The sequence below is a fragment of the Apteryx rowi genome, unplaced genomic scaffold (assembly GCF_003343035.1).
Source record: "Apteryx rowi isolate R43461 unplaced genomic scaffold, aptRow1 scaffold_34, whole genome shotgun sequence".
Taxonomy (NCBI): domain Eukaryota; kingdom Metazoa; phylum Chordata; class Aves; order Apterygiformes; family Apterygidae; genus Apteryx; species Apteryx rowi.
This window is the reverse complement of record NW_020449863.1, coordinates 307,562-334,373: the sequence shown is the minus strand read 5'-3', so window position 1 is coordinate 334,373 and position 26,812 is coordinate 307,562. Positions and strand designations below refer to the sequence as shown.

Sequence of the window (26,812 nt, the reverse complement as noted above, 5' to 3'; positions counted from 1 at the left end):
GCTTGAATATTCATCTGCTCAGGATGATAATCTATTCCCATTGAGGTCAATGGGAGTTATATCGCTGAATGTAGCAGAGCCAGGATTTCACCTGTGTTTCCAGCCTAATTTAATGTTGGTTCTTCCTACTACAACATATATATCATGATTAAGTATCTTGTTATTTCATTTGTCTTAGAAACCTTTGAAAATTATGAAATATTAGTTTAGCCATTTCTTAAAGTGTACATTTAACCAGGGAATTAATCCAGTATCTGTAACTTCCACCCTGACTTACACAGGGAGTCCAGGGAAGAGGACTTTTTCCCTTGGCTTTTGAAGAGCTAAACTGGATGTTTCCTCTGGCACAGATCTCTTATTAAATTACTCCCCTATACATCCTCTTCACACATTTAAAATAGTGTAAGTGCTAAATTCACTGCAAACTGAGATTCTGTACTTCTGTAAAGTAATGTTTAACAGCTACCCCTTGGTTTCAAAAAAGGTGTCTTTGTATTGCCCTCAATGCTGATTTTTGCCATGTGGAAATGACAAGGGCATTTTGTCAGATTGGGGTGGGAGGAAACTTGATTTGTAGTGTTGAGTTATATTTTCTAGTGTGATGCCAAGCTGGAGTAACTTTAGCATTTTACTCAATTTTATTCTTGGATTAGGTGGACAAATAAGTGGTCCAGGAGGGAAGGAATACAAGTTAATAGCTTAAAATCGTACACTTTAGATCCATTTATGACATGCTTCATTAGCAGCACTCAGTATTTATAAAATACCATAATTTCAGTCAAACTGGAGTTTTACAGTTGACTTAAAGGGAAGTTATTCAAATGGTAAGAACAGTTTCTATCCTTTCAAGTTTAAAAGGTGCAAATGAAGAATGTGTTTTAGTCTTTTAAGTATGCTCATATAAACTGAGGGTGTATTTAAATGCTGTGCTGTGTAATGGTTATTGAGTTTAAACATTTACTTAACATGTATGGCATACAACTTTGTCACCTGCTTTTTGCTGTCCTTATTCCCTAGTATTTACTTGTACATACAGAGTGCTACAGCTGTTGAAAAAAAATAGGGAACAGAACTGTTCAGATTACTCGCCTTTAAATTTTGAGCAGTGTAGATGTGAAACAGTTCCTTGAGTCTGCAACCTGAAGGGCGTTTTGCAACTTCAAAATGATGTGTGAAAATCCTGAATTGTATYTAACACTTAGATTTCAGTAAATGGTATTTCTGTAAGAACAAATGTTTGTGTTTAAAAAAAAAAAAAAAGTTGACATGTCTGTTCTGAAGTTGACAGCAGCTATTGTAATTTGATACAGTATGTATTTTAGGAGTAAGCAGCATCCTACTAATTTGTTCCCTTCTGATCTTTTTTTGATCTGGCAATGTCAGAAACAGTCTGTAGCCTCTCTTCCTTTCTGTAGAGTCTCTGGTGTTTTGCTGGTGGTTAATTTTTCGCATGTGTTAGCACGTAGGCACATGAGTGAGTTACAGGGAGTAAAAGTTGTTGTGTGCTAGCTTATTCGTGGTAACTATTTCTGTGCTTTAGCTTGTGGCATGTGTCTGATCTGCGCTAATAACCTTTAAAGAGAGAACCTGTTTATATACCCAGAGCTTTACTTTGACCTTAATTTGCTCTCTTTTGTCAGGAGAGCATTTTGAAAGCATGTATGTTTTACCATAACAAAAGCCTTTGTTACTTTCCATATAACGAAAGCTATTTAGGACTTGTATTTTCTGTTTTTGGAAAGCAGTTCCAATTCTCAGGCCTTTGTATCACTCTTTGTAATTTTAATTTACTTTGAAGGTTGTCATCTATCCCATCTTCACATCTTCAGAATAACAATTTCCCATTCCAAAAGCCATTTACTGCCCCCCTCCCCCAGTCTAATGGTCTGGCTGTGCATGAAAATTTTGTGGCAGGAGGTAAACACTCTTAAATTTAGCACAATCTTTCTTAAAGAGGCAGGGTTCCTTTTTTAATTATTTTAAGATCAAAATTACTTAAGATTGATCATGAACTGTTAAACCTCCATCAAGCCAGTGAAACCATTATTTGGGATAACATCTCATGTGGAAGAGAGAATGCTAATTCCTAAAGCCTCTGGTTATATTCAAGATAGGTCTGTCCTGGCATATAATCAGTCATTAAAACTGCTTGATGGTTTTTAAATGAAGACAGCAAGTATAGTTATGGTGTATGCCAAAAACATAAATGAATGTGCTGGGGAATGTAATAGTTGGCTTACTTGTGGAAGAAAGCTTGTTTCAAATTCAAGAGAAGTAGCATAAGTGGTTTTTTGAAAACTTATGCTTCAGCTGTGTAAGAAGTAAAATTTCTTTGCCTTTTATAATAAGTGCATAGTATCATGCTGAGCCAAACTCTTGTATATGGTTACTCATATGCGAATTGCTGAACTCCTCAGTACTTCTGTTAAAAGCAGTATTGAATCAACTATGTCCCGTCATTGGACAATATTTTTTTCTGGAGTTTTTTATTGCATGTAACTCTCTGAATTTCAGTTAGGTTCTGGTGATCTGCTCTTCTTCTGTGATAAATGCTGTGATGGGAAATGCTTGTATGGTTCATGTAGGTTTTGTTAAAGCTGATTTTCATGGTGTTTTAAGTTACCATTCCAGTGGTTTGTAGTGTGTGGTGTGTCTTGCCATTCTTTTACTTTTTGAGGACCAATCTTGTCTTCTGTTTAAAAAAAAAAAAAAGGGGGGGGGGGGGGGAGGGGTAGGAAATAGGACTATTAAATATGAAAGCACTCCAGCCGGTTGCTTTCTTATGTTCTGAAGTATCTCGGTTGATTTAAATCTTCATTAAAATTGGCAGACTTAACACATTGGTAGCCAGAGACTATAATTATATAAGATTGTAAGAATGTTTGGAAGATGGTAGAAGCCATTTAGATAGGAAGATGCTTACAGTTTACCATCGTTCGGGAGAGCCTTGTCGCAGAAGGTTTGTGACAGATGTTTTTGGATCAGTACTGGCTTTTCAGGTTTTCTGAACTGATTTGTTAAGGTCAAATGCTGGCCACCTGGAGTGGGAGAACAGACTAACAGAACAAACACTCTGTGTTATTGGATGCAATATAGCTTTTCAAAAGTACTTCTACTGTTGCAGTAAACAATTTTAAAATTCTGTATAGCGTAGATAATTTTGTAAATTAAGTTTTATGAATAAAAATCATTATTGATTGTTATCTCTGTCTAGTTTTACTTCTCAGATGTGATCTCCCCTCCCCAAGATAGCAAGGAATTAATCTTAAATCCATAATATTTTAATGAGAGAAACTTATGATTTCTTAACCATTTCAAAAAGAAATGGAGATTTACTTGGACTGGTGGTTTTTTTTTTTTTTTTTTTTTTTTACATGACTGGTTGGAGAAAGACTTATATTAACAACTTAGTCCCTACTGCATGTGTTTTACCTGTTGATCACATGGGGAGTTGCAGTATATTTTTTAAGTATTGTTCATGTGGATCTCCTGGTTGTCTCCAGGACTTGCTTTTCAGGGTAGTTTACCCGTAAGTGGAAGTTCAGCAGATGTTCAGCTCATTGGCTTGATTGCTCCCTTGCAGTCCTTTTGATCTCCTTTTGAGGTAGAGAGGCCAAGTATTAATGTTAGTTAGTGCGTGTTAGTCACATACAGGATGGACCAGTGTGCCTTCTGTACCTTTAATTCTTTGTCACGTCTTTATTTTGGTATGTGGTATGGGCTTCCTTGTAGCGTAATACTTGAGAGAACGGTGTTCTATTTGGTTGTCTTTCAAACCTCGCCCCCAAGTGAACCAACCTACACAGCACCCTATTGTATAGGGAGCTGGTGAACTTCTAAGACAGATAACGATGTTCTATCCGGCTTGGAAAATCTGAGCTCTGTTTAGTGAAAACATGCGAAGAAGCTTACTCAGCCCCTTCCAGAATTCCAGCAGTAGCTGTAGGCTTTGGGTTACAGGTAATTTGAAAATACATGTTGTTGAACTCTGCGAAAAAAATTGTCTATCAAGAAATAGCATTTATTCTTTAGGTGCCAAAATTTTTCTGTATGAAAAAATGAAAACACTGATGACAAGATTCCTTGGACCTGAGGAGTTGCATAATTACTGCTCTGAGTAGCCCCACAAATTTCTGTTGGGCTGTTGATCCGCCAGCTGCTAGAATTGTGTTAGCATCTTGTGTGGGCATAAGAACATTTTGGACTTCCAGCACAAATGAGTATACTCTGAACTTTTATACATGGGCAAYGTTTTTATTTAAAAAAGGAATCTAAAGCTGCTTTCCAAAAAACCAAAAATGTGTTATTCAAAAAAGCAACTAACTTAACTGCATAGTTAGGATTTTCCAGTTATCGCATACCTTTAAGGTTGGATGATATGGTTCCAAAAGAGACAGTAAACTAACTGCTCACTGCAGCTGAAAGAGAAGTCTGCTCCCTTTGCTAACCTTGGGCCAGACCTCATGATCATCAGACCCTTCCAGAAGCCATTTAAACTCGCTAATATGGCTATGTTATTGAGTTAAAGCAGCTCACAGAAGAGTCTGACAAGTTCCAGAGCCAGTTTGAAGGATGGATGTGACTGGGAGCAGAGGAGGGAAAGGCAGGAATAAATGAGCGGGGTTGGGGGAGGGAAGGAGAGACACATGATGACTGAGACCTCTTCCTTTCAGTGTCAGCCAGCTATTTAGCTGCCTGTCAATCTGCAAATGTACGATTTGGAAACCTGGAAATACATTCTGTCCCGTGCTGCAACATTAACTGAATCAAATACTCCTTTTCTTAACAGTGCTTCAACATGCCTATAATGTAAACGCTGACAGTCTACCTTTCAGATGCTACAAGAGATCAAGGCAGTAATGCACATGAGAACTCCACAGGATAAAAACAAATCTTAGATTTAGGTCAAGCAGTACTGCCTATGCTTGATTTATGTTAGGTAGGCCAACATTTATCCAGACTAACCCCCTTCCAGACTAAGAGTGTCTCTGAAAAGAGCAGGCTGTGCAACAGTACTGATAATTTACGGAAATCAAGAGAGAAGAAATACTTGATGCCTCAGAGGACGTGTGCTCCTCTCTTCGAATCAGTGTCAGGTCTTCATTCTGCTCCAGCAGATCCTTCCACCATTGAATACAGCTACATATAACACAGTAAATGTAACTGGAATATAGAGACTACATGCTAAACTTTAAACTGTAGAGTATGACATAACTATGGCATGTTCCTTGTTCTTCTGTATTTCAGTTTGTCAGGGAATTATGCAGAAGTGTAGGATTGACCACCAGGTTCAATTTAGTGTAGGGATGGTTGCATTTTGGGGTAGTTCCTTTCTGTTCCCTAACATCATTGTCCTCCAAGCCTTTAAAAAGGCTGTATGTGGACTGTTCTAGGGGGCTTTCAGAACATTTTATGGTTGTTTCTCTGGCTTCTGCATCTCCATGGAGTAGCATTTTTCAGGAAAAAGTGGAACTGTTCAATTAGAGATATTTTATATATATATATTTATTTATTTATATTTATTTGTTTATTTTTATATGTAAATAATGTGTGAGAGGCTTTTTGTTTTGGAGGGAAGGGCGTTTTGTTTTTTTGTTTTTTTGTTTTTTTTTTCTCTCCCCCTCTTCTCCTCTCTGAATTGTGTAGTTGAGAGAGGAATTTTTATAGACTTAAATTCCAGTTTCTGCTAATGAAGCAGGGATTATGTTAGATATTTTGGCTTGGTACAGTAGATCTTGGGTAAACAATTCTTTTGAGAAAGGAGAAATATCCTTCTTTTCCCTGCAGGAGCAATGCTTGTAGACATATGAGATAGATAAATTGAGGGAAGAGGTCACTGTAGTCTCACTGTTAGTGATATGATGCTGTTTGTATTTCCAGCTGTATATTAGTGAAGTAGCTCTGTGATTGTGAAATCTTTCTTTCCCCCATCTATATTTTGGTTCAGCCCTTCCCGAAATAAACATTTCTTAACTAGTTACTCCATGCTCAGAGCTGAATTGATAACCTCATAAGTTTGAAAGCATTCGATTTAGAGATTAAATCTGTATATTCATCCAGTTTTAATGCTTAGTAACCTCTGCACACAAGGAACTTCTGAGTCAACTTGTTTGTAATGTTTTTATTGTTCGATATTATGGCTGCTGTTTATAATGACTAGATTTTTGTAGATACTGGAAATAGTTGGCTGAGATTTTAAAATGCTGTAAAGCACAAGGATCAAAGAAATACATTTCTAACTGATGAAAATAGTTCTAGTTTCCATTGTGGAAATGACCAGAGGCAATGAATATCCTTAGAAAGCATTAAGGTATAAGTGGATGGTAACTTACAATGATTTGTGGTTGTCAATGTATTGAAATTTTTGACTTTAGGATTTCCTACCATTATATCTGGTTAATGACTGCCTTTTTGTGGTTACTTAAAATTTCATTACCACCTTCCTAAGGATCTCAGATTAACTGATGAACAACCTTTCAAAGAATGTAACAGTGGATTTAAGGAATTTCCTAAGTCATGCTTCTGTTGGGCAGCCTCTAGAAAATGGAGTTATGAGGCAAGTGGATTTTGATCTCCTAGTTCAGGTGGTGTCTAGAGCATATTGTGTGTGCATGTGTATTTTTTTATGTGTAAATCTTGAAACTCTTCTGAATAGGATTAAATGCTTTTGTTCCCTTTTTTGTGTCCTTTAGGTTCCCTCATGTTTGTGGGGGGGGGGTTGTTTTGTTTTTATTATTTATTTATTTATTTATTTATTTTTAAGGGACTTTTCCAACAACATACAGAGAGTCAGGGACAGGCTGGTAATAGAATTCAGGTTTTGGGTTGTGTTTTCATTTCCAAATACAGCCTGTCAGCAGGGTTATTTTACTGCAGCATCCACTGTCTACTTTGACATTGACTTCTATGGACCTTGAGCTGTTTATGGTATTTGAAGAAAAGCAGTTATCTTGAACCTCAGCTGTATGGTGTAAGTCCTAATGTTAAATTGAAAATGGTTAAAAAAGTCATACCACAGTTGTTACGCTACTAAAGCTAAAAGTCTCTGGTGTTGATGCAATTATAGTGGCATAGTTTATTGTATTCATAGAACTGGAATAAACTACTACAGTATGATTTGTTTTTATATATATATATTTTTTGTGTGTGTGTGTGTGTGTGTGTGTGTGTGTAGAGTTGTCTAGCCTCAGTTGTGCTGGGATAGTTAAAGTAAAACATAGTTGAAGACAAGGCTTGAACAGTCAAGTACTCTATCTGATGAATGACATTTCCCAGCTCACTTGATCGTTTCCATGGTACCTCCCAACATGCCTGGAATAAATGCACTATATGTCAAGTAGGGATTGAGCAYGAAGACAGGTAGTGATGATAAGTAACAGAAAGCTAGTTCTGCTTTTATTTGTGATGGCTGCACTTAACTTTTCTCTCTTGTAAATGTCTTTATTTTATGATTTCCCCTTAAGTATGGATGTATGCATAGAAGAGAATAACTTCTTTTGATTATCTTTTAAATGATATGAGTAACAAAACTGATCAATGGACAGGTTYTTCTTTTGAGAAAACATGTCTAATTGAGATGGATCAGATTGCTAATGAAATGATGCGGTGACGTGTGCCTGGAGGGATGCAGTCTCTGTTGCTCTAATGTCTAAATAAAAATGACTCTAATGTCTAAATAAAATAATACAGGTTTTTCTTTGATATTACTTGCTTTTAACCTTAGTTCTTTAGTTTTTAACTGGTACTAGGAGTATACAGATGATGTCTTCTAGTTCTTGAAACATCTAGGTAGATTTTTTTTGGTCAACAAAACTTCAGTTTATTGACCATCAGATAAATGCACTGTACTGGTTACCCCTCACTACTGCACTTTTGTAATTTGGGGTATAACTGGGTTTTTGGTGAGGGGAAAAATAAAAGTAGACTTGACTTCTGTTTGAAGATGGCTATCAGTTTGGGGTTAGCGTCCCCCCCCCCCAAAAAAAAAAAAAAAAAATTCCTATGTTGGTTCCTTAAATTAGGCTTTTGGGCTTTTATCCTCAGCGTGTCACTATGTTATTGCTTTGTTGCTATGATACAGTAGTTACTCATGCAATCCTTTGTAGCGTGTTAGAAGAGCTGAGTTAAAATGTTATGTAACTTACAAATGTTTTTACAGCTGCTGTTCATTATTTTGCAGGGTGTAACAATTCGTGTCTTCGATATCATGCGATTTGTAGTTATCTGAGTGAAATAAGGGTTTTACAAGGTCTTTGTTCAAAAGAAAAATGGTTAAAATTGCAGGATTAACATTCAGTAGTATGAATTGTTCTTTATGAGGGAGCACTAATTGCCAGCCTTTTCAAAAGCTCACTGAAGTTCTTGTGCTCAGTTAATAATAGGATCATAATTGTCAAATTATGGCAAAAGGGAATAAATACAAATATTCTGGTATTCGAACCTTGAGGGCAGAGTGAGCAGTTGGAATTACAATGGAGGTGTTTCAGTCCGTTTTAGCAATTATTTTTTGCTTAGACGGAAACTAAGGAGTTCTATCAGATAATTACTGAATATTAAAACCACTGTAGACTGTTGTTCCATCCACTAAATGGACTATGTTTTGGTAAGAAACTTGAGGAACTGACATTATCAAAGAGTGGTTGAGTTGTTAAACTTATAAATTTAATATGAACTTGTTTCATCAGAGTAATTCTAAAACAGTAAAGAGAAGCCTGAGGTCTTTTGGCATTCAGAGTTAAAACTGAGGCTTAAGATCTTCAATATAAGGCARTTGTCCTTTTCTTGTCTTGCAAATTTCCTTACGATAAAGCGGCAGCGATAAGAAGAATACTGGAATGAATGACTGAAGTTAAAAGATTAGATTGAAAGAGCCTGGCTATAGACAGCTCTGAAAGTTCTTCACTGGGAAAGCATGCCTAGTCCTACTTAAAATTGGAAATAAAAATTTTTCACCAGAACGAGTGATATCTCAACTGACTGATAGATGAGCTGATGCTATGTTGCCAGAGTGGCTTAGAAGAACCCCAAGAGGCAACTCAAAACAAAAATGAAGGGCACTTGGGTTCTCTGAGTTCATACTACATCGGATAGCATTAAACTGATTTCTCAGTTAAAACCACATCTACTTTTGTTGTGATCCTGCAACTTTTGAACAGTTATATTTTGAATAGTTATAAAGACTTATTACATTTTTGAAGTATACAGTACTTATTAGATCTGTAGCAGATGGATTATTGTGCAGTACTAATGGAGGAATCTAGTTTATCAGGTTTTAGATGGACTGCACTTTAAAATAGAAATGCCAAGTTATAGGCAAACATTTTTGCTTAATAGACCAAAAAAAGCTGGACAACTCTACAAGACTAAGATCATAATACATTATCAAGACCAAGGCATGAAAATTCAGGATTAATCCTTTTGAAATATTGAAGCTGATTCTTAAGAGAAACATTCATCACATGATGTCAAAAGTATGTGAAGTATTTTGCACTGGGATAAAAAGACAAGGTTCCTTCCAAGTAGATTTTGCAGCTTTTAAGCAGGTTAGGTAATAAAGTATTAGGGAACAGAATGAGACAAATCAGATGAATGAAAGGTTAGGATGATGCACTGTTTCTGTATATGATATTTTTATGAGGATGAGTTGATACTTATTGCTCATCTACGTATTTTACCTAAAGTTAATTCACTTGCTTGTTTTCTATTGAAAAAAACAAAACCATTTACTGCCATATATTTACTCAGAATTGAATGCTGGGTCTTTCATTCTAATATACTTAAACAGGCATTTATTTTCAATTGTGACAGTATTGCTTGCTAACTTGTCTGCCATACAAAATGCAATTCCTTGTATTAAAAATGTGATAATAGGTTATGCAAATTTTAGCCAACAAAACAGACTTAGAAGTCCCCATTTTATTTGTACAAACTTAAGTGGCATTTTTCCCCCCCATTTATAGATGCCACCTCCAATGAACAGCAAGATCTCTTCTGTCAGAAGTTGCAGCAGTGTTGTGTACTCTTTGACTTCATGGACTCTGTTGCAGACCTGAAAAGCAAAGAAATTAAGAGAGCAACACTGAATGAATTGGTTGAATATGTTTCAACAAATCGTGGAGTGATTGTTGAATCAGCTTATGCTGACATAGTAAAAATGGTAAGTAAAATCAAATTCAATGCTCTTTTTAAATTTAAATTTGAATAAAATATCTTCAATAGTTTACAGTTGTGATAGCATCTAACAGCATTGCTGTGGGTAAATCTGCTTATAAAACATAGCATCATACATTAATAATAACTTGGCCTATAGGATTGTTTAGAAAGGCTTGTAAAAAAAAATATATTCGTAATTCTTTAATTATTAGCTGGAATACAATGCATGCAGGATAATGAAAATTAAAGAACTGGTATGCTGCATACACTTGCATTTTGGATAAGCTTTGAAGTCATACTCATTCAGAAAATGGAAATATTTCAGTGCTGCCTGTCTTTGTTTATTTGAGAATGGCAGTGGAAGGAGGGGCTGAAGTTCTCTGGGAAAGATGCTTGCAGATACTAGTGTCAACAGAGAGGTTTATCAGTGTAAGAAGCTGACTCTATTTTGTRAATACTTCACATGGCTCTTTGTCGCTGTTTGGGCCTTGGAGCACTGTGCTTGAGTAGTGCAAGTGGTTTGCTCAAGTTGTAAACCACAGGATGAGTTGTACTGTACAATTTCTACAAATGGCTTGTTGAATAAGCACCGAAGTATTTGTGGTCATTATCTGCTGACTTCCATTGGCTTCTGTTACTCATTCTCAAACATTATGTAAGTGGTGTTTTATATATACCTTTATTCCATGTGCAGGAAACATAACTGAAGGACTTCTTAAATAACTTCTAGAATATTGTCCATACTGACTTGTCTAGAGAGTTGAAAGGTTAAAAACAATGTGCTTAGGGCTCTTGCATTGAGGCAAAAGGTTCTCTAAACTTTGCTTTGGTATACATGCACACAATGCTGACTTTAAAATTAGCTATTGGGTATGTAGGCAGACCAGTTTCAATCATGTGGCCTGCAGCTCTTTTATAGTAATAGTTTTCTGTATAGTGGAATCTGATGTTGTTGTTGTGAGCAGCTGATATACAAGGTCTTATCTTTGCTATCAGTAAGTGAAGAAATCTTAACGTTATACTGAAAGGCTAGGGTTATTGAAAAACCTTTAATTATTCACTTTGGCTGTTTCACCAGCCACCTGTAACAAGCTTTACAAAAAATCTAGGTCACAGTCCCTTTTTAAAAGGAGCTATGTTTTTTGTCGTGAATGTCCTTTACTCAAAAACATTAAGGACAGAGTGCGTCCACCTATTCCTTGTTTAGTTGAGGGGGGGTTGTGTGTTGTGTGTTGTTTGCTTCCCCTCCCTGCCCCCACTGCTGGTGGCAGCATGCCTGAATCCTTGCAGTCTTTTCTTACTCTGTGTCCTCTGCAGCCGCTTTTTGAAAGAGTATACTGTCATGCTTGTTGAAGGGAGAAGAGATTTTCTTTTCTACTGAAGTTGTTTCCTCTTTCTGGAGCTAAGGTGTTGTGCTGTTCTTTTGAGGTTACTGTTGTGCAAGTGATTAGGCTCTGTGGATGCTTATTTTTCTTTCCATCAGACTTCCATCTCCTTTCCTCCCCTAAAATGACAGAAAGTGAAGAAGGCCTTAAATACTCAGTGAGAGCTTTTTCAGAGCTTGAGACAAAAGATCTCTCCAAGCCTGAATAGTATTTCTAGTCTCCCTGGCAACTGGCAGCAGACAAGATCTTTGCTCTGAATTGGGACTGAGTACTAGCCTTCAGGAAGTACTCTGGATGGTTCTCTCCCTCCAAACAACATGTGTGTCAGGCTTGAGGATTTCCTTTGTAGCAAAACCTCCAAGAGACTTAGAAGATTTTTTTTTCTTTATACTGTTTCTTTTTTCTCTTCAGTGTTGCTACTTTAAAAGAAAAAGCATTTTAGCTTTCTGCAGAGTTTGAAGGATGGTGTATTTGAGGGGAAAGAAGAGAAATCAACCTTAGTGAAACCCAACTCCCATCTGACTTGTAGTCAAGGTTGAACAGATTACATGGAGGTTCCCTTACAAGAGCCAGAGTAGAATCAGTGGCAGAAACAGAGCTAATTTCTTTCCAAAGCCCCTTGTCTTTCCCTAGGCCTGGGATCCCTTTTCTTCAGCTTGCAGAGGAAGCAGCACAGTTTCATTGGAGTCGCCCGAGTTTTGGGGAGGCAAAGTCAACAATCCCTTACAGATATCAAGAGGAAAATTATTGTTGTTCCTGACCAGTGCATAGGCAAGGTCTGTGCAGGTGAGGAGGTCTCCTAGCATTCCTTCCCTTCACATGGTCTCTGTAACCATGACAGCTGCTGAGCTGGTACCATACAATCATGTCTAGTTTAATTGTCCCTACTTTGCTTTGATCCTGAAGTAGGGAGCACTGGTTGAAATGATAAAAGTACATTTCCAGCCACCAAGGATGGAACCAGGTCATAAAGAATACCTTTTTGTTTAGGCAGATATGCAGGATACATGCTGTAGGGGTTTTTTTGTTTGTTTTGTCCCAAACAACTTGATTGTCCTGTTATTCTTTTGTCAAAATGTTTGAACTAAGAACTAGGGAGGAGTTTTGCTTACAAATAGGTTTTTGAAGGGGTAGCCATGGTCTGTGCACCTCCTTTCTAGGTCATCTAAAATTAGTATGTAAAAGCCTTTTATGACTTGTATTTCTCAAATCACTGTTTTGGGGCAAACCCCACTTAAAAATGAAAAGGGATGTTTTAAATAGTAGGAGAGGGTATTACAAAAGAACTTGCCCATAGAACAATAGTGGGGTTTTTAACCTAAAAAAATTTTCAAAAAATACTATTAGCAAGATGTTAGTAGAAGCAGATGAGACAGGGAGTAAAATTATTTCAAACACAATGAAGTAATTGAACCAATTCTTTAGGGAGACCGGCTAACACAAAAAATGGTATACATTTTGTTCTAAATTTCAGATTCCTAAGGAGACCGATAGTGCTAGTGGAAATACTGAATACTCTGAAAAATCATAAGGCTAGTTTTTAAAGATTCAGCAGAGAGAATTGCTATTAATTTCTGCTACAGAAGTATGGTCAGTAGTTAGTACCTTTGTTTTGGACTTGACATTTTTACATTCTGGAAGAAAACTTGTTTGATGAGGTTCTGTGCTAAAGAGTTGACTAGTTTAGTAAGATGCACCTAGAAATAAAAGGATGCATTTTGAGGAAATACTAGCAGAAGACAGAAAAGCAGAGATAGGGGGCCCCTAGGAAAGTCTCAGGGGTCTAATTTGAATTCTGGATGTTTATCATGGGTGTTTTTATTGAATAACTAGTAAGCATAGACATTATCAAGGAACAGATCTGTGATTATAACCTTGGTTTTCAGATTCTATTAAAAGCCAAATTCTCTTAAACTCCTCCCTCTGCCCTCCCCCCACCGCAGCCAATTTTACTTCCACTCCAGAATCCTAAGTCCCTTATCTTTACAACATTAAACAACCACCTTACTGGTTTTTTTTTTCTGCTGTGCAGTAAAGCAGGACACCTTGCTCTAACACGCTTCCATACAGAGCATCATTGGCCTTCTGTAGGGCATCAGCATCTGGAGCTTTAACATGTACCAACAGAAGACAGCAAAAGCCAGAATGAAGGGCGTAGGGGGAAATGAGAAGTCAGTTAATTTATCCAGTGGCATTATATCTTGGTTAATGAGGCAGCTGATCCTTTTATGCAGAGCCAGCTGGATGACTTCAGGATCTTTTAGGTCCCCTTGCAAGATCCTTCTGACACCTTGGAGATTGCATGGAAGTCATGCAGAAGCATTGGCTTCAGGCTGTCAGGCATTCGCTTGTGTTTAGTAGGCTCGGGTGGTTAGCAGCTRTTTGAAACAGACTTGAGCTAAAAGACTAAAGAATTTGGAAGTTGGTTGGAAAAATGGGGCTAAACCAGTCTTTGCAAGGAATGGTAGAAAATGCAAAATATGAAATTAACTTCATGTTCTCTGTTGGATTTTATATCTATTTAACACCAACACATAGCAAAGCAGATGACATCTAGCAGATGAGATGATGCTTTATTTTGGCAGCTGAAAGATTGGCCTTCTCTCCAGACTTGTATACACTTGGAAAATCCCTGAAGAAACCTGTTAACTCACCCTTTTGAAGTTGTTTTGATAAGACTAGATCATAGTTAAAGTAACTTGGTAGCCATTTTTCTTAATTTTTCTAGGTTGCTCTGTCTTAGAACTAAAGCTTACAATTGCTATGTAAAGTTATTTTTGACTTCTCAAAACCTTGAGACATCTTGAAATTACAAAATGTGAAAAACTATATACTTCAGTTCTTTCTTAAAAGTAAAGAACATGTTGAAATTAAGGAAAATGAACTGTGAAAATAGGTATATTTTGGGGATTGGCTCTCTTACATTTGAAGAGAGTTCTGTTTAAAACATAATTAGTAGTCATATTGTATTTGGTGTTTTATATAAAACCTTAGCTCTTGGAGACAACTAGTTAAAAGAAAATCTCATTCTCCTTAACAAAAACTAATTTTTCATCTTCATGGTTTCAGAGGAAAAAAACATATGACCCATGTCTGTCTAGAAATTAATAAGAGTTAGGCAAAAAACTGTTTTCTCATTATTTTCATGGGCATGTTTCAGACTTCTGAGTGTTTGAATTTAGCAGTTTTGAAAAGCTGAAGAATAAAAGTCAAAACAATTTTAAAGCTGATTTTGCTTCCTTTATCCAAGTATAAGCTAAAAGCAGTACACTGCTTACTGTGGGCTGTGGAAGCTTAAATGATACAATTAAACAATTTTTTTTCTTTTACAGATTAGTTCTAATATTTTCAGAACACTTCCACCTAGTGATAACCCAGATTTTGATCCAGAAGAAGATGAACCAACTCTTGAAGCCTCATGGCCTCACATACAGGTATATGATTCCTTTATTTTCAAGTGTTCTTGTAAGGCAGGAACTGTGAATGGATATGTGAGCAATTTTGTGCCTTTCATGAACATCAAAATTACTTTTTACAAGAATACAATTTAGTGCCTATATACAGAAGAAAACAAAACTGGTGCTTTTGTTATATGTATGACAGAATATAACTCTTGTCTGGAGTACTTTTTTTTTTTTAACAGAGTGATTGAACTGTTAAAACATGGTATATGTATGTCTTAAAGTATATGGATATTTTAGGTAATTATGTTTTTTATACAAGATGCCTGTTTTCTGTTTTCGTTTGTTTTCTGTAAAATATAAATGGATATTACTGCTCACTTTCTTGCGACAGCAACAAAAACGGAGCAATAGCCTTTATTTGTCTTTTGAGCAAGAACTAGATATCTTCTCATTCCTCTCTTCCCGGCCCCCTCCCTCCCTCCCTGCAAAAACTTTACAATATAGGCGTTGTTGTTTGGTAACAGTTGGTTAGTTATTCCATTGTTGCACTCCTGTACCAATCTCGTGATTTTTATAGCATTGCTGTATCAATCACATGATCGACTGGCACTAATGCTGAATTTTTTTGAATTAACTGTTAAAAGTTGAGCAATCCTAAATCACTTGTCATTCAAGTTCATATCATGGGTAATTCCTTGCTGAATCTGCAAAAAGTAGCATCTGTTACATAAAACGTGTTACAGAGCAACTCTTACCAGTGAGTAGAAGATGAATAGCTACTGCACATCTGCATACCATCCCCTCCCTTCTCTTAAGGGGCTCAAAATGCTACTCTGTGGCTATAATTTTACAGTTCTAATGTAACAGAGAGAACCCTTATTAAAAAGGGGACTTCTAGTATTGGCTACAAAGCATGTTTTCAGGACAGTATTTGAAACTTAAACCAAGCACGAAAAAGTTACTGCGGAGAGTAACTATTCAGGCTAAAGGCTGTGATGATAATCTCACTTAAACAAAGAATGTATGGCTGATTTATCATTTGTAGAAGAAACGGCTATAACTGAAATAGATGGCATGATAAAGGAAAAAGGGGGGGAGCACTAATGCATATGTCTCTTACAGTCAATAGAGGCATCATTTGCCTTCAAAATACCCCTGTCTCCCAGGAGTAAAACTTGTAAATGGTAGCTCAGTGCACTTTAGGTCATAAGTAAATATAGTTCTCTCTACAGCAAGAGTTGTGGTTCTTGTGATTAGCTCAGTTTGTGCTTTTGGCTTGTCTAAGAGAAATTGGAAGAGGTTTATATTCTGTGGTACTATTTGAGATTGTATTTTCACTTTTTTACTTTGCCTTTTTCTAAATGAGTTTTGGTCAGGCCGTCTAACCATTGGTCACGGATTTCCCTCTCCTGCACCAGTTACTCATGCTGTCTTTGGGTTAGATTTGCTCATTGTACCACAATGGAAATAGTTTGTGTGTTCCTCCTGTTTATTTTACAGTTCATGTTTTGGATGTACAGTTCATATATTGGATGCTAGCAGACTGCGCTTGGTAATTTATTAATTGCCCCAGGAGCACAGCTTTGTGCTCTCTAATGTCTAGGCCAGGGTGAGATTGTATCAAACTGCTGGAAGTATCAAATTGTGTGTGTTTGGGGAGGTGTGTGTATGGGGGGGGGGGGGTCCACACCCATTCCCTCCAAATCAAAACTCTGTTACTTTTGGTATAGTCTGAGGACCTGCTTGCTTTTTTTTGCTGGCGGTAAGCTTGTGCCGTTTGTGACGGTTCTGTTACAAACCATATTCAGACTTCTCGCCCATGCTGCTAGGCACATGGTTAGTTTTCTAGGAGGTAAAAGCAAAAAACTGAATCGCCACTCTTCTCTGTTTTGTTGAATCTGTTGGCATTTCTCTATAAAATAGTATGATAGATAATGGCTTATTAAGCTACCAGCCTGTATAACCACTGCAAAAGACTGTAGACCTTCAGAAAAATGAGTGCCACATGTAAGACAGCTTTCAAGCAATACCTAAGATGGTTCTTAGCAACCAAACTGGGTTGAACAGGTTGGCATTAAAGCCACTGTRTATTTCTGAGCTTAGGTAGCAGATGATGGACTTGTTAGCTTAAACACAAGTATGATATTCTAGTGGTCTGTACAAGAAAGAAGGTTGAACCATAGGAGGAGCAGGAGTGGCTTGTCATATCTCTCTGACCCAAACAAACCAGTTCTCAAAACTGAAATTATTAAATCCAACAGTTCTCTCCCCTGAGAGATTTGGTATTTCTAGTGGTAATGCTTCAGCTAATATGAGGAAAGTTGAGCGTACCTATCTGTCTGTATTTTTTTAGGGAGAAGCAGCCAAGGGTCTGCTGTGGCTAGAATCCATTCTTACCCCTAGTTGATACTTACTATTATGCTTTTGAATTCGTAAACATTAGGGTACAGGAGAAGGGAGAGACTGACTGGAGAGGAATGGCCATCGCAGCTTGCTTCCTGAAGTGCCTTGGATAGTTTCATGCATTTCCCAAGGATTTCCAAAGTTATTTGATCCCTTTAATGAGCTATATGTGTTCTAGGAGCAGTGAAACTAATTATCAGGAAATCCAGAAGATCGAAGATTCTGTAAACATCAGAACTGCATAATTATTTCTTCAGTATGCAGAACTTTCCTGTGACACAGCCCAGAAACTGGATTTTTGAGCACTTCTCCCCCCCCCCCAAAAAAAAAAAAAAAAAAACAAACAAACCTCTTTAAGAGCACTAGCAACATTCTGGGTGCTGGAATTGCGTGTGGTTATTTGAAGTATTCACATGGTAACTGACAGCATTCGTCCTGTATTAGAAGTGAGACATGTAACTGGTTATAATTTGTCATCATATATTGAGAATCATGCGTTAATGCTGATTTGTTTTATAAATGAGACATATCTATTCTAAGACCTTGTTTTCAGTTCTAATTTATATCCTAACCTTAATCTTGGATAGTTTATATGTAGATGTTGTTATGCATTAACATTGTATGTATGCACTGATGTAAAGCATTATGCTTTAGCTTAATTCTTTTGCTTGGTTTGACCTGTTCCCTGTATCTTTTTATAGAGGAGTCACAGTTGTCTCCCCTTCCACCTCCTTTAGGAGAAAMAAAACATGCTATTTAGTCTTCCCTCGTAAGAGGTGCTTTGTCCCATAATAATTGTAGTGGTTCCTTCTCTGTATCTTTACAGGTCTGAGTATCTATCCAAAACATGTAAGACTGTGCATCTCTTATGTTCACTGTCAGTATCTTCCTGGTATATCCCAGGGTTTCATTTGCCATTTTCATGGCTTCGTTGCATAAATAGATCTTAGTCATCCTGTGGTTGACCAGTATTAAGGACCTGTCCCTTTCTCTAGCTTAGAAGCTTGCTAGTGCTTAGCCAAGCTTTTTCTTGGGCTGTCACTTTGCAGTCACTGAATTTCATCCTATATCTATTACTCTCAGTCTTCAGGATCTTGTCCTTTCTTCCTGATGGCCTGATACTTTTTCTTTGGTAGCTTCCAACATTATGGCATCATCCAAGCAGCTAACAAATGGCTATTCTTTGTCATGGTTATTGATAGAAATATTTAATGAGATTTAATTCCAAAATTAATCCCTGTGAAGCTGTCCTAGTAACCTCCCTTCAGCCATATGTTTCCCGTTTCAATACAAACCACTAGTGAATTTTATATAATTTTCAGCTTGAAAATTCAGTAGCCATGGTTGATCTGTTTCTAAGGTGGAGGATGGAGTATGGAAACATTTAAGATCTTATTGGATTAGCTATTATTAAGCTTTAAAAAAACCCAACTGTCCTACATAGTCTATTATGCAACTGCATGCTATTACGTTGATGCACAAGAAGACAAATTTCCTATGACTTGCARCTTCAACATTCCTTTAATACAGTTCTGTTATATGAAATCTGTGTACTTTCAAACTCCTTTTAAATTGCTGATACAGAAAGCTATTGTTAGTCTGGGTCTGAGGAAAGAAAGAGTAAAGGGATCCTCCTTGGGTTTTTGAGGTCTGCTCTACTGATGCAGCATACCTTCCCTGAGGCTATGCATAAGCTACTGCAATCTCAGTCATTCTAGATAAAAAGTACTTACTGTCAAGCATTTCCTCAACTAAACTTCATAATTATAATTATGAACTACTTAAGTATTGGTCCTGAGAGAGTTTAAGTACTCTTAGTGGTAATAGTTAAAATACGTGCCTGTGAATATGACCACTGCTCTGTATGGGTAAGTCCAATCAGTGTATGTAAGTCCAATCAGTGATGTCTGTGTGTACCTAAATTGCAGTTTAGTATTGCTACTCATTGATTAACTAACCAAAAAGAAATAAGATCTAAGAAATAAGCACTGAGAAAATAAGCAGTGAGCCTTGAGTGTTTCTAAATTTAAGATATTTTTCCCTCTCAATTCTGTCTGAGTTAAAAGATGCCTTATATCTTCATATTTTATAAATTGGAGAGTTGTGGGCGTCTTCCCCCACCTGCCGCTGTTATGGAAGCACAGAATTTTGTGTCTTGGACTTTTGATGAACTCAARCATAGGGGACTTGTGCTTCATGCTGCTCGGCCAGCTCAGGCCCTCACTGTCCTTCTCTCCTGTCTCTTCACCTGTGGGCCTTGTGAGGTCCTACTGAGTGAGGACTTGAACTCTGTAGTAATAACACTACAAAATATATACACTACAAAATATAAATACGCTACAAAATATAAAGGATGTTGAATATAAATGTGCAGAGGGTCCTGTTGTTTGAATTGAATATCTAGGATATAAAAATCTAATGGTATGCCAAACCCTAAGTCTGTGTGTATTTATTCAACTTTCTAATATGACCTTTAATTTTTAGAGCTTGCAGTTGAAACCTAACTTCAGGAAYACTTCAATTAGCAGACTTTTCCTAATCTGGTTTTGAGGAATTTTGTAATGTTACAGTACTTAATTTTACTCTTGGTGTTGTTAAAAGCATTTGGAATAAATTCTTAATATAACAAAAAAAGGGAAAATATGTAATACATAGAACTTTCACTTGATTTGTCTAAAAGTGATATTTTCAGTAGATTATTTATTAAGCTTGGATTTTGGGGGTTTTAAATATTCTTGATACTTACTTAGTTCTTTTGGTAAATTCCACTGAAGACCATAATTAAGAGTGGTGTGTTAGGCCTCAGTTCTGGAGGCATGGCAGGCGTACCTTTTAAGCACGTGTGAAGTCAGTGGGACTGTTTTTGTGTATGTAGGAGCTTTTTGTTGTCGTTTTAAGATCTGTGTTATGGTGTACTTATTAACTTCTTCAAATTTTTCATTTCAATGCTTGTAGTTGGTGTATGAATTTTTCCTGAGATTTTTAGAAAGCCCAGATTTTCAGCCGAGCATTGCAAAGCGATACATTGACCAGAAGTTTGTACAGCAGGTAAGTAGAGATTCCCCCCCCACCCGCAATTTAAAGATCACCTCTCAAACTGAAACTGTCTGATGAATGTATAGTTAAGGAGATATTAAAGCATGCACACACACACAACCCCCCCCCCCCCGGTAGAAATTTATCATGGTAAAACTTGCAGAAAAACTGATTTTTTGTTCTGTGAAAAGCTAACTTTTTAATACATGAAATGCATTCCAGCATCTGCTAGTTGTTACTAGATAGTGTCTTATTCTTTATTATCACATGTTCTATACAGAAGAAAAATTAGGTAAAAAAAATACATAGGAAAATTGAGGGAAAAATTATGCTTCACTGTACAAAAGCAACTGAGCAAGAAAATGAACTGAGATTGTATATTAAATGTAACTTATCAGGGACATAGGCTCTGTGCTTTGAGTGACACTAACAATTCATTATCTTTTTGAAGTAGGATAGCTTGAAATTTTAGGCCCCAAAGATTGACTTGTATTTTCTACTTTTGTTAGTTTAGCCAAGACTGGTAGGTATCATTTGACTAACTTTATGTAAAACAGGTTATTGTATTTTGGTGCTGTATCTCCAATGTCTTGGGTACAAACCTGTTACCATCTTAAACTATTGTGAGCCAGTTTTGGTGGAGAAAAAAGATAAACTTTTAGAAAATAAAGACTGTAACCCTTCTGCTTTCACTTCAGTTTAGGGACTCTTTTGCTGTTTACTCTTTTGCACCTTGCTTCCCTTCCTGTGGAAATCCTAAGGGGGAGGGAGATGAATAGGAAGAAGACGCTGTGGGTCATTTTGGCTGGAAAATCTACAGGCAGTTAGGGCAAGAAGGATTTGCAAGTTTGAGATGGCAGTGTTTTGTGCTTCCAAAGAGATCTGAACTGGCTTTCCTAGCCAGGAGCAACTTTGTCATCAGCAGGCAAATAGGAAGTTTGAAACAACTGCCTTTGGGTTGGGAGCAGCGTTGCACTGTGGAAGGGATAAGGGAGAGAGGTACCAGGACCTAGTGTATATGTAATAGAAACTCAGTTTTCTGGATGTTCCAAATCCAAATAAATGAGTTAGCAAATGTTAAGTTTTTGCTGTTTGATACCATAATAATTTTTGTCCAAGGTTATTTTGGTATTTTCCCATATCTGTATAACTCTGTTTTCAAGGAAAATTTCAGTTTCTGAAGAGTATGCAGTGGCAGGCCATCACAGTGCAGTAATGTAAAGTAGGATAATGTTTGAGTACTTTCCCTCCCCACCTTCAGAAATTGTATTTATATTTCTGTTTGTTTGGCTTTACTGTTCTGGTTTAAAAGCATTCCCTTCCTGTCTGTCTTGTTTGATTTTTCTCACAAAATCCAGGCCTGCTGCTGAACAGCTGGCCATGAGTAGTGAATTTACTAGTTGATCCGTGTTCTCTTAGAAGCCATCTTCCAGAGTTTTTAATTCCTGAAGTTTGACTTGATCTTTCTTGAGAGTACAAGAAAGACAATGCAATGAACAGCTAAACAGAAAAATGTGGAGTAGTGACACTGAGAGATACCTTCTGAATATAAAAATGAAATGAGCCTGAGCAAAGTTCCTGAACAGCTGCTTCCCCTGCCTTATGTTGCTTGGTATAGACATTCATACATTTGCAGACCTGGACTGAACAGGAGATAATAGTGACTCCTTGAGCTAAGTTAATAACTTCTTTAGCACAGTTAGCATCTCTGAATTTGCTCTTACTTGGACATACAGGAAAAAAACCTTAAAATAATGACCTGTAATGGAATTGGAATGTCCTCTGATCTCTTCAAGCGCATATGGTCTTTTCTGTATCCTCAAAAAACTTTCTACAAGAAAAAAAATATAGAGTATCTTGCTGGCTTATTGGGGCATTTAGTCTCTATTAGCAAAGAACCAGAACTTGTCGTTTCATAGCTTATGCTTAATTTTGATGAACCCTCATTAATCAATCATTATTTCTGAAATTTCTTGTATCCAAAGAAAAGCAAACATGTTCATCACCCGGAATAGATAAGCAAAAAATGGCAAGAGACGGGGAGGTTTAAAAAAGGGGAAAATACTGATACTAGATTGAGACAGAAATTATTTAACTTCTGCATGCTGTGATTTTTTTTTTTTCTATAGCTTAGTTTTTAGCTCTGTTAAACATATCACTTTCTTCTCTCCCTGAGGAAATGTGCATAATTCTTATCACCATCCATTTATCTTGCAAAATGATTTTGCAGAGAATTATGCTTTTGCTTAACTTGAAAGACATGAAGCTTTTTTTTAAATAAGAAGTACAAGGTTTTAATTAAGAAGCTGTAATTATCTGACGCAAATGTGATTAATCCAGATTTCTTAGAAACCAACTGCAAAGCACTTACCTAAGGTTTGATAACCTCATTCTTGATCATTTCATTCTTATTTTGATAGTGTCACTGCTATTGGAATGGCTTTGTTGAAGTCTGTATATGGGCTTCTCGATACGAAGAAAATAAAGCTTCTGGGTTTCATTTTTATTTAAAAGAAAAAAAAAAAAGGTCTAACTTTGAAAATAATATTGGACATCCAAACAGAATTTCAGGTCAAACTGATTCTAATTTTTTTTAGTGCAAACTCATAAGCTACGGGTAAAACTCAAATCAGTTAGTAACATGACAACAAAGATTTTTAAAATCTTTTAAAAGTAATATATTTCAATTTAATTTTTAAAGTTGTTGGAGCTTTTTGATAGCGAAGATCCACGAGAACGTGATTTCCTAAAGACAGTTCTTCATCGAATTTATGGAAAATTCCTTGGTTTAAGAGCATTCATCAGGAAACAGATAAACAACATTTTTCTCAGGTATGCTATATGTGTGTGTGTGACTAGGTTGAGGCTTCCTGGCTCATCTCTACAGTGATTTGTTCTTGAAATACAAAACTTGATTTTGGTCTGTGATCGGCTATCAAATATTTGATACTTATTGAAGAGTATTTCTTTAGAATTTCTGATTTCTGTATCGCTTTGCTTGCCTCTTTTTGTATCAGGTTTATATATGAAACTGAGCACTTCAATGGTGTCGCTGAGCTTCTTGAGATATTAGGAAGGTAAGTTTGATAAGATGGAGAATAAATATGAAATGTTATTCTGGGTTATTCTGAAAGTTTCAGCTTTCTTGCTTTGGGAGTGAAGGGGAAGAACAGAATTATTTTAGTAACTAGTGAAGTACTGTCACTGATATCTAATAGTGTCTGGGCTACCTTGTGACTATCAAATAGGGATATGGAATATAAATTGTCCTTTTCACTGCAAATTTTAAAGATGGTCTGCAAAATACTTCTTAAGAGTCCTTGTTTGTCTCTGGCATGATATATGAATATCAGAAAAGCTTGTGTTTCCCCCCCTCCCCCCCTTTATTTACCTTTGGAATAATCAGTAGTAGCTACTCTTGGTCCTTTTCTGATAGAGTTTTCTTTGGTTCAGAAAACAAGCGTTAGCTTTTGCCCTCATGTTGAGTGAAATGTTTTCATCTTCAGGCTGGWTTACTTTAAATTTTAATTGTGAAAGCCTTGTAAGTGCTAGGGTTTGTTACCATTTTTGCCCTTAATTCACTAATTTTATTTTTAACTTTAGAATTTTATGTGGTAGCAGTTTTAGTATTCCAAAATTGTCACAGATGTATTTCACAGTAGAAAAATTCATAGATATTGCTGATTCAATTGAAAATCCCAAGCTTGTGAAACTGTAATGGAACAAATCTTCATGAAAATCAAATGAAAGGGATACTGTTGTTTTGTTAAGTTTGTCTAAAATCTAGAAACGATCTCAAAACAAATATTCTAACTGCAGCATTAAAGTAATTTAAAAAAAATTACATGCCATCAGGTGTGTGGTTCCCCCCCCTCCCCTTTGCAAGTTACCTTTAAGTGACTGTGGGTGAAAAGGATCAGCTTCCCGATGCATCTGTCAAAGCCTTTACAGTTAGACAGCAAGATTTTCTGTAGATCATTTTACCAAGTGGAAGTCATGTTAAAAATACTTCAGCCTAACAAGTATTACTGAATTTCCATTACGAGTGTCCCGTCGTTCCCCTCCTCCTCCTGCCCCCCCTGCTACCAAGAATCCAAACTTGCATGGTACAGGCACTTTAGAGATTGTGCATATGTAAAGCTACTTTGTGGCCCCACAATTATTAGGTTTAGAAAATGAATTAGAAATTGAACGTCTCTTCAATTTACAGTATTTCTTGATCTGCTGGGAAGAAATTTTTTTGTATATATAAAAATAAATTCTGCCTATTTATGTTTTCAGTATTATCAATGGTTTTGCACTGCCACTGAAAGCAGAGCACAAACAGTTCCTCATGAAAGTTCTGATTCCCATGCATACTGCAAAGGGATTAGCTTTGTTTCATGCACAGGTAAGTTTTTACATATTTCCAAGAATTTTTTTAGTATTTGCATTTGAAACTAATGAAAATTTAAAGTAATATGTGTTTTAATATCTGTATTCCAAAATACTTAAAAATGTAATCACTGAATATTTTGTTAAGATCTTACATATAAATGTTAGTTTTGCGATAGTATCTAGCATATATTAAAAGTGAAAGAATATAGCAGTGAGTCAGTCATGTCAACTAAAATGGGAAGGTTTTTTGGTTTGCTAGTCTGTCACACTTAAGTTTAAAACTTAATCCCAGGGTCTTGTTCTGTTATCACTTCCTTATGTGAGCTAAATGCTGTGTATAAAGGAACCTTGAGTATGGTCACTTGTTTATTTCAGGAAATGCACTTTTTTCCCCCCCCTTTAAACCATTCCAGTTTGCCTTATTTATTTTTGATATAAAAAGCTGAAATCCCTAGTATCTTTTTGGATCAGGTAGGAATTATGTAGCTCCATGACATCCTGTCAGAATGCTGCAGTTCCTTGGTTCACTTTTGTTCTTATATTTAGCACAGGCATTCAACGTTTTATTTGAATAATGTACATCTTTCCCAGGCATATTGGCACTTGAGTTTTGAATACATTTTATGCAAATTAACAAGTAATTCTGCTATGGCTAATTAAAAATTTGCTTTGTTAACTTAGTCAACTGACTAATTTAGCTCCTTATAGACAAAAGATATGAGGAAATGAGTTTCTAATTAAAGTGGATCATTATGACTATATAGACTACAAACAGGATCAAGTGAAGGGCTCAGTTAATTCCTAATTCTCATTAAAAGTTTTAATTAAATCACTTGTCTTTGTGGTTTATTACTACACAATAGGCTGCTTCATGGAATGAGTCAGTGATATGAGAGGGAGCACTCGCTTGCCAAAGGTATCCTCATTGATAGATCAGTACAGCCAGCTGTCCGCTATTCTGCGATACACTTCCTCTGCTGCATTGCTACCTGAAAGAGTTGTATTACCTCAGGCTGTACTGTGTACTTGAAAGCAGCATTTCATTTGTTGATCAGGCTATTCATCTATCCCTTCGTAAATCGCTAGTCCCATGTATCAAAATACCATCTGGAAATTAAAGAGCAAACTCGCTGTATGTTTGCTGTTTCACATTGTCCTGAAGATGCAAACCATCATTAATCCCATTTTACAATAAAGAGTGGCCTGGTTGCTTTGTTGCAACAGTACAAGTTTAGATTACCTTAAATAAAGCCTTAAAGCTGATTTAAGTTTGAGTCTGTGTCTTTGAATAATAGATATACTGCACAAAAATGCTTTAATGGGACGTCTTATTATTCATGTGACATTTACTCTTTTTTTTAATCTACACATATCCTTATCTTAAGGGTTAAAAAAACTAGACATGTTATAATTACAGCACTGTAATGATCTGGTTTGGTATAACAGACTAAAATGGAAAGATAACACTTGAATTCAAACATCCTAAGTATGGAAATATATGTGTAAGGCATGTAAATGACTTCATCTCTGCTTTATATTGGGAGATGAAAAATACTGCAGTTTCTTAAAACTGGTCTTAATGGAATCTGGCATTGTAACTACTTCAATAATAGAGTTATTGTATGGTTTCTGCACTGAGCAAAAGTAAGRTTGCTTAGTTACGTAGCTCCATATTTCCACACTTCTAAGCACAAATAGATCACCTTGGCCTCAGACAGCCCCTGGGGCATGAACCGCTGGAGGCCGGGAGAGCGTGCTGGTGAGGTATCACCGTATGCTTCCCCGCTTCCTATGCTCTTCCGTAGGCGTTTGGCACTGGCCATTGCTGGGGGCAGGCTGTTCAGCTGGACAGATGCTCTCTGATCTCTTGTGGCCATGTAATATGTTAAGATTTCTTCCATATCTTTGTAATTCTGCCACTGAATTTTGCAAGCTGTAGATGTCTAGTTTTGCGCTTGAGCTATGTGTGCTCAGACAAACCTGTTTAAAAACTCTTTTGTTTGTTTGACTGGAAGTATCCTCTTTTTTTTTCTTTCTTTTTTTTTTTTTTTTGGT

The 26,812-nt window shown here is 36.5% G+C and overlaps 1 protein-coding gene across 4 annotated transcripts in view; it reads left to right on the top strand.

Annotated features, from left to right (window-relative positions):
* Positions 1–26,812, top strand: part of PPP2R5A (protein phosphatase 2 regulatory subunit B'alpha) — a 46,486-nt gene that overhangs the window by 8,940 nt on the left and 10,734 nt on the right. For all 4 annotated transcript variants that reach the window (XR_003254650.1, XM_026072333.1, XM_026072331.1 and 1 more), the window contains 6 exons: positions 9,960–10,156; positions 14,870–14,971; positions 20,300–20,392; positions 23,082–23,212; positions 23,398–23,457; positions 24,662–24,770. Coding sequence is in view for 3 of the 4 variants with exons in the window: in XM_026072333.1 (XP_025928118.1) it covers positions 9,960–10,156; positions 14,870–14,971; positions 20,300–20,392; positions 23,082–23,212; positions 23,398–23,457; positions 24,662–24,770 (692 nt within the window). In the remaining variant the exon portion in view is untranslated. The remainder of the gene's footprint in view (positions 1–9,959; positions 10,157–14,869; positions 14,972–20,299; positions 20,393–23,081; positions 23,213–23,397; positions 23,458–24,661; positions 24,771–26,812) is intronic.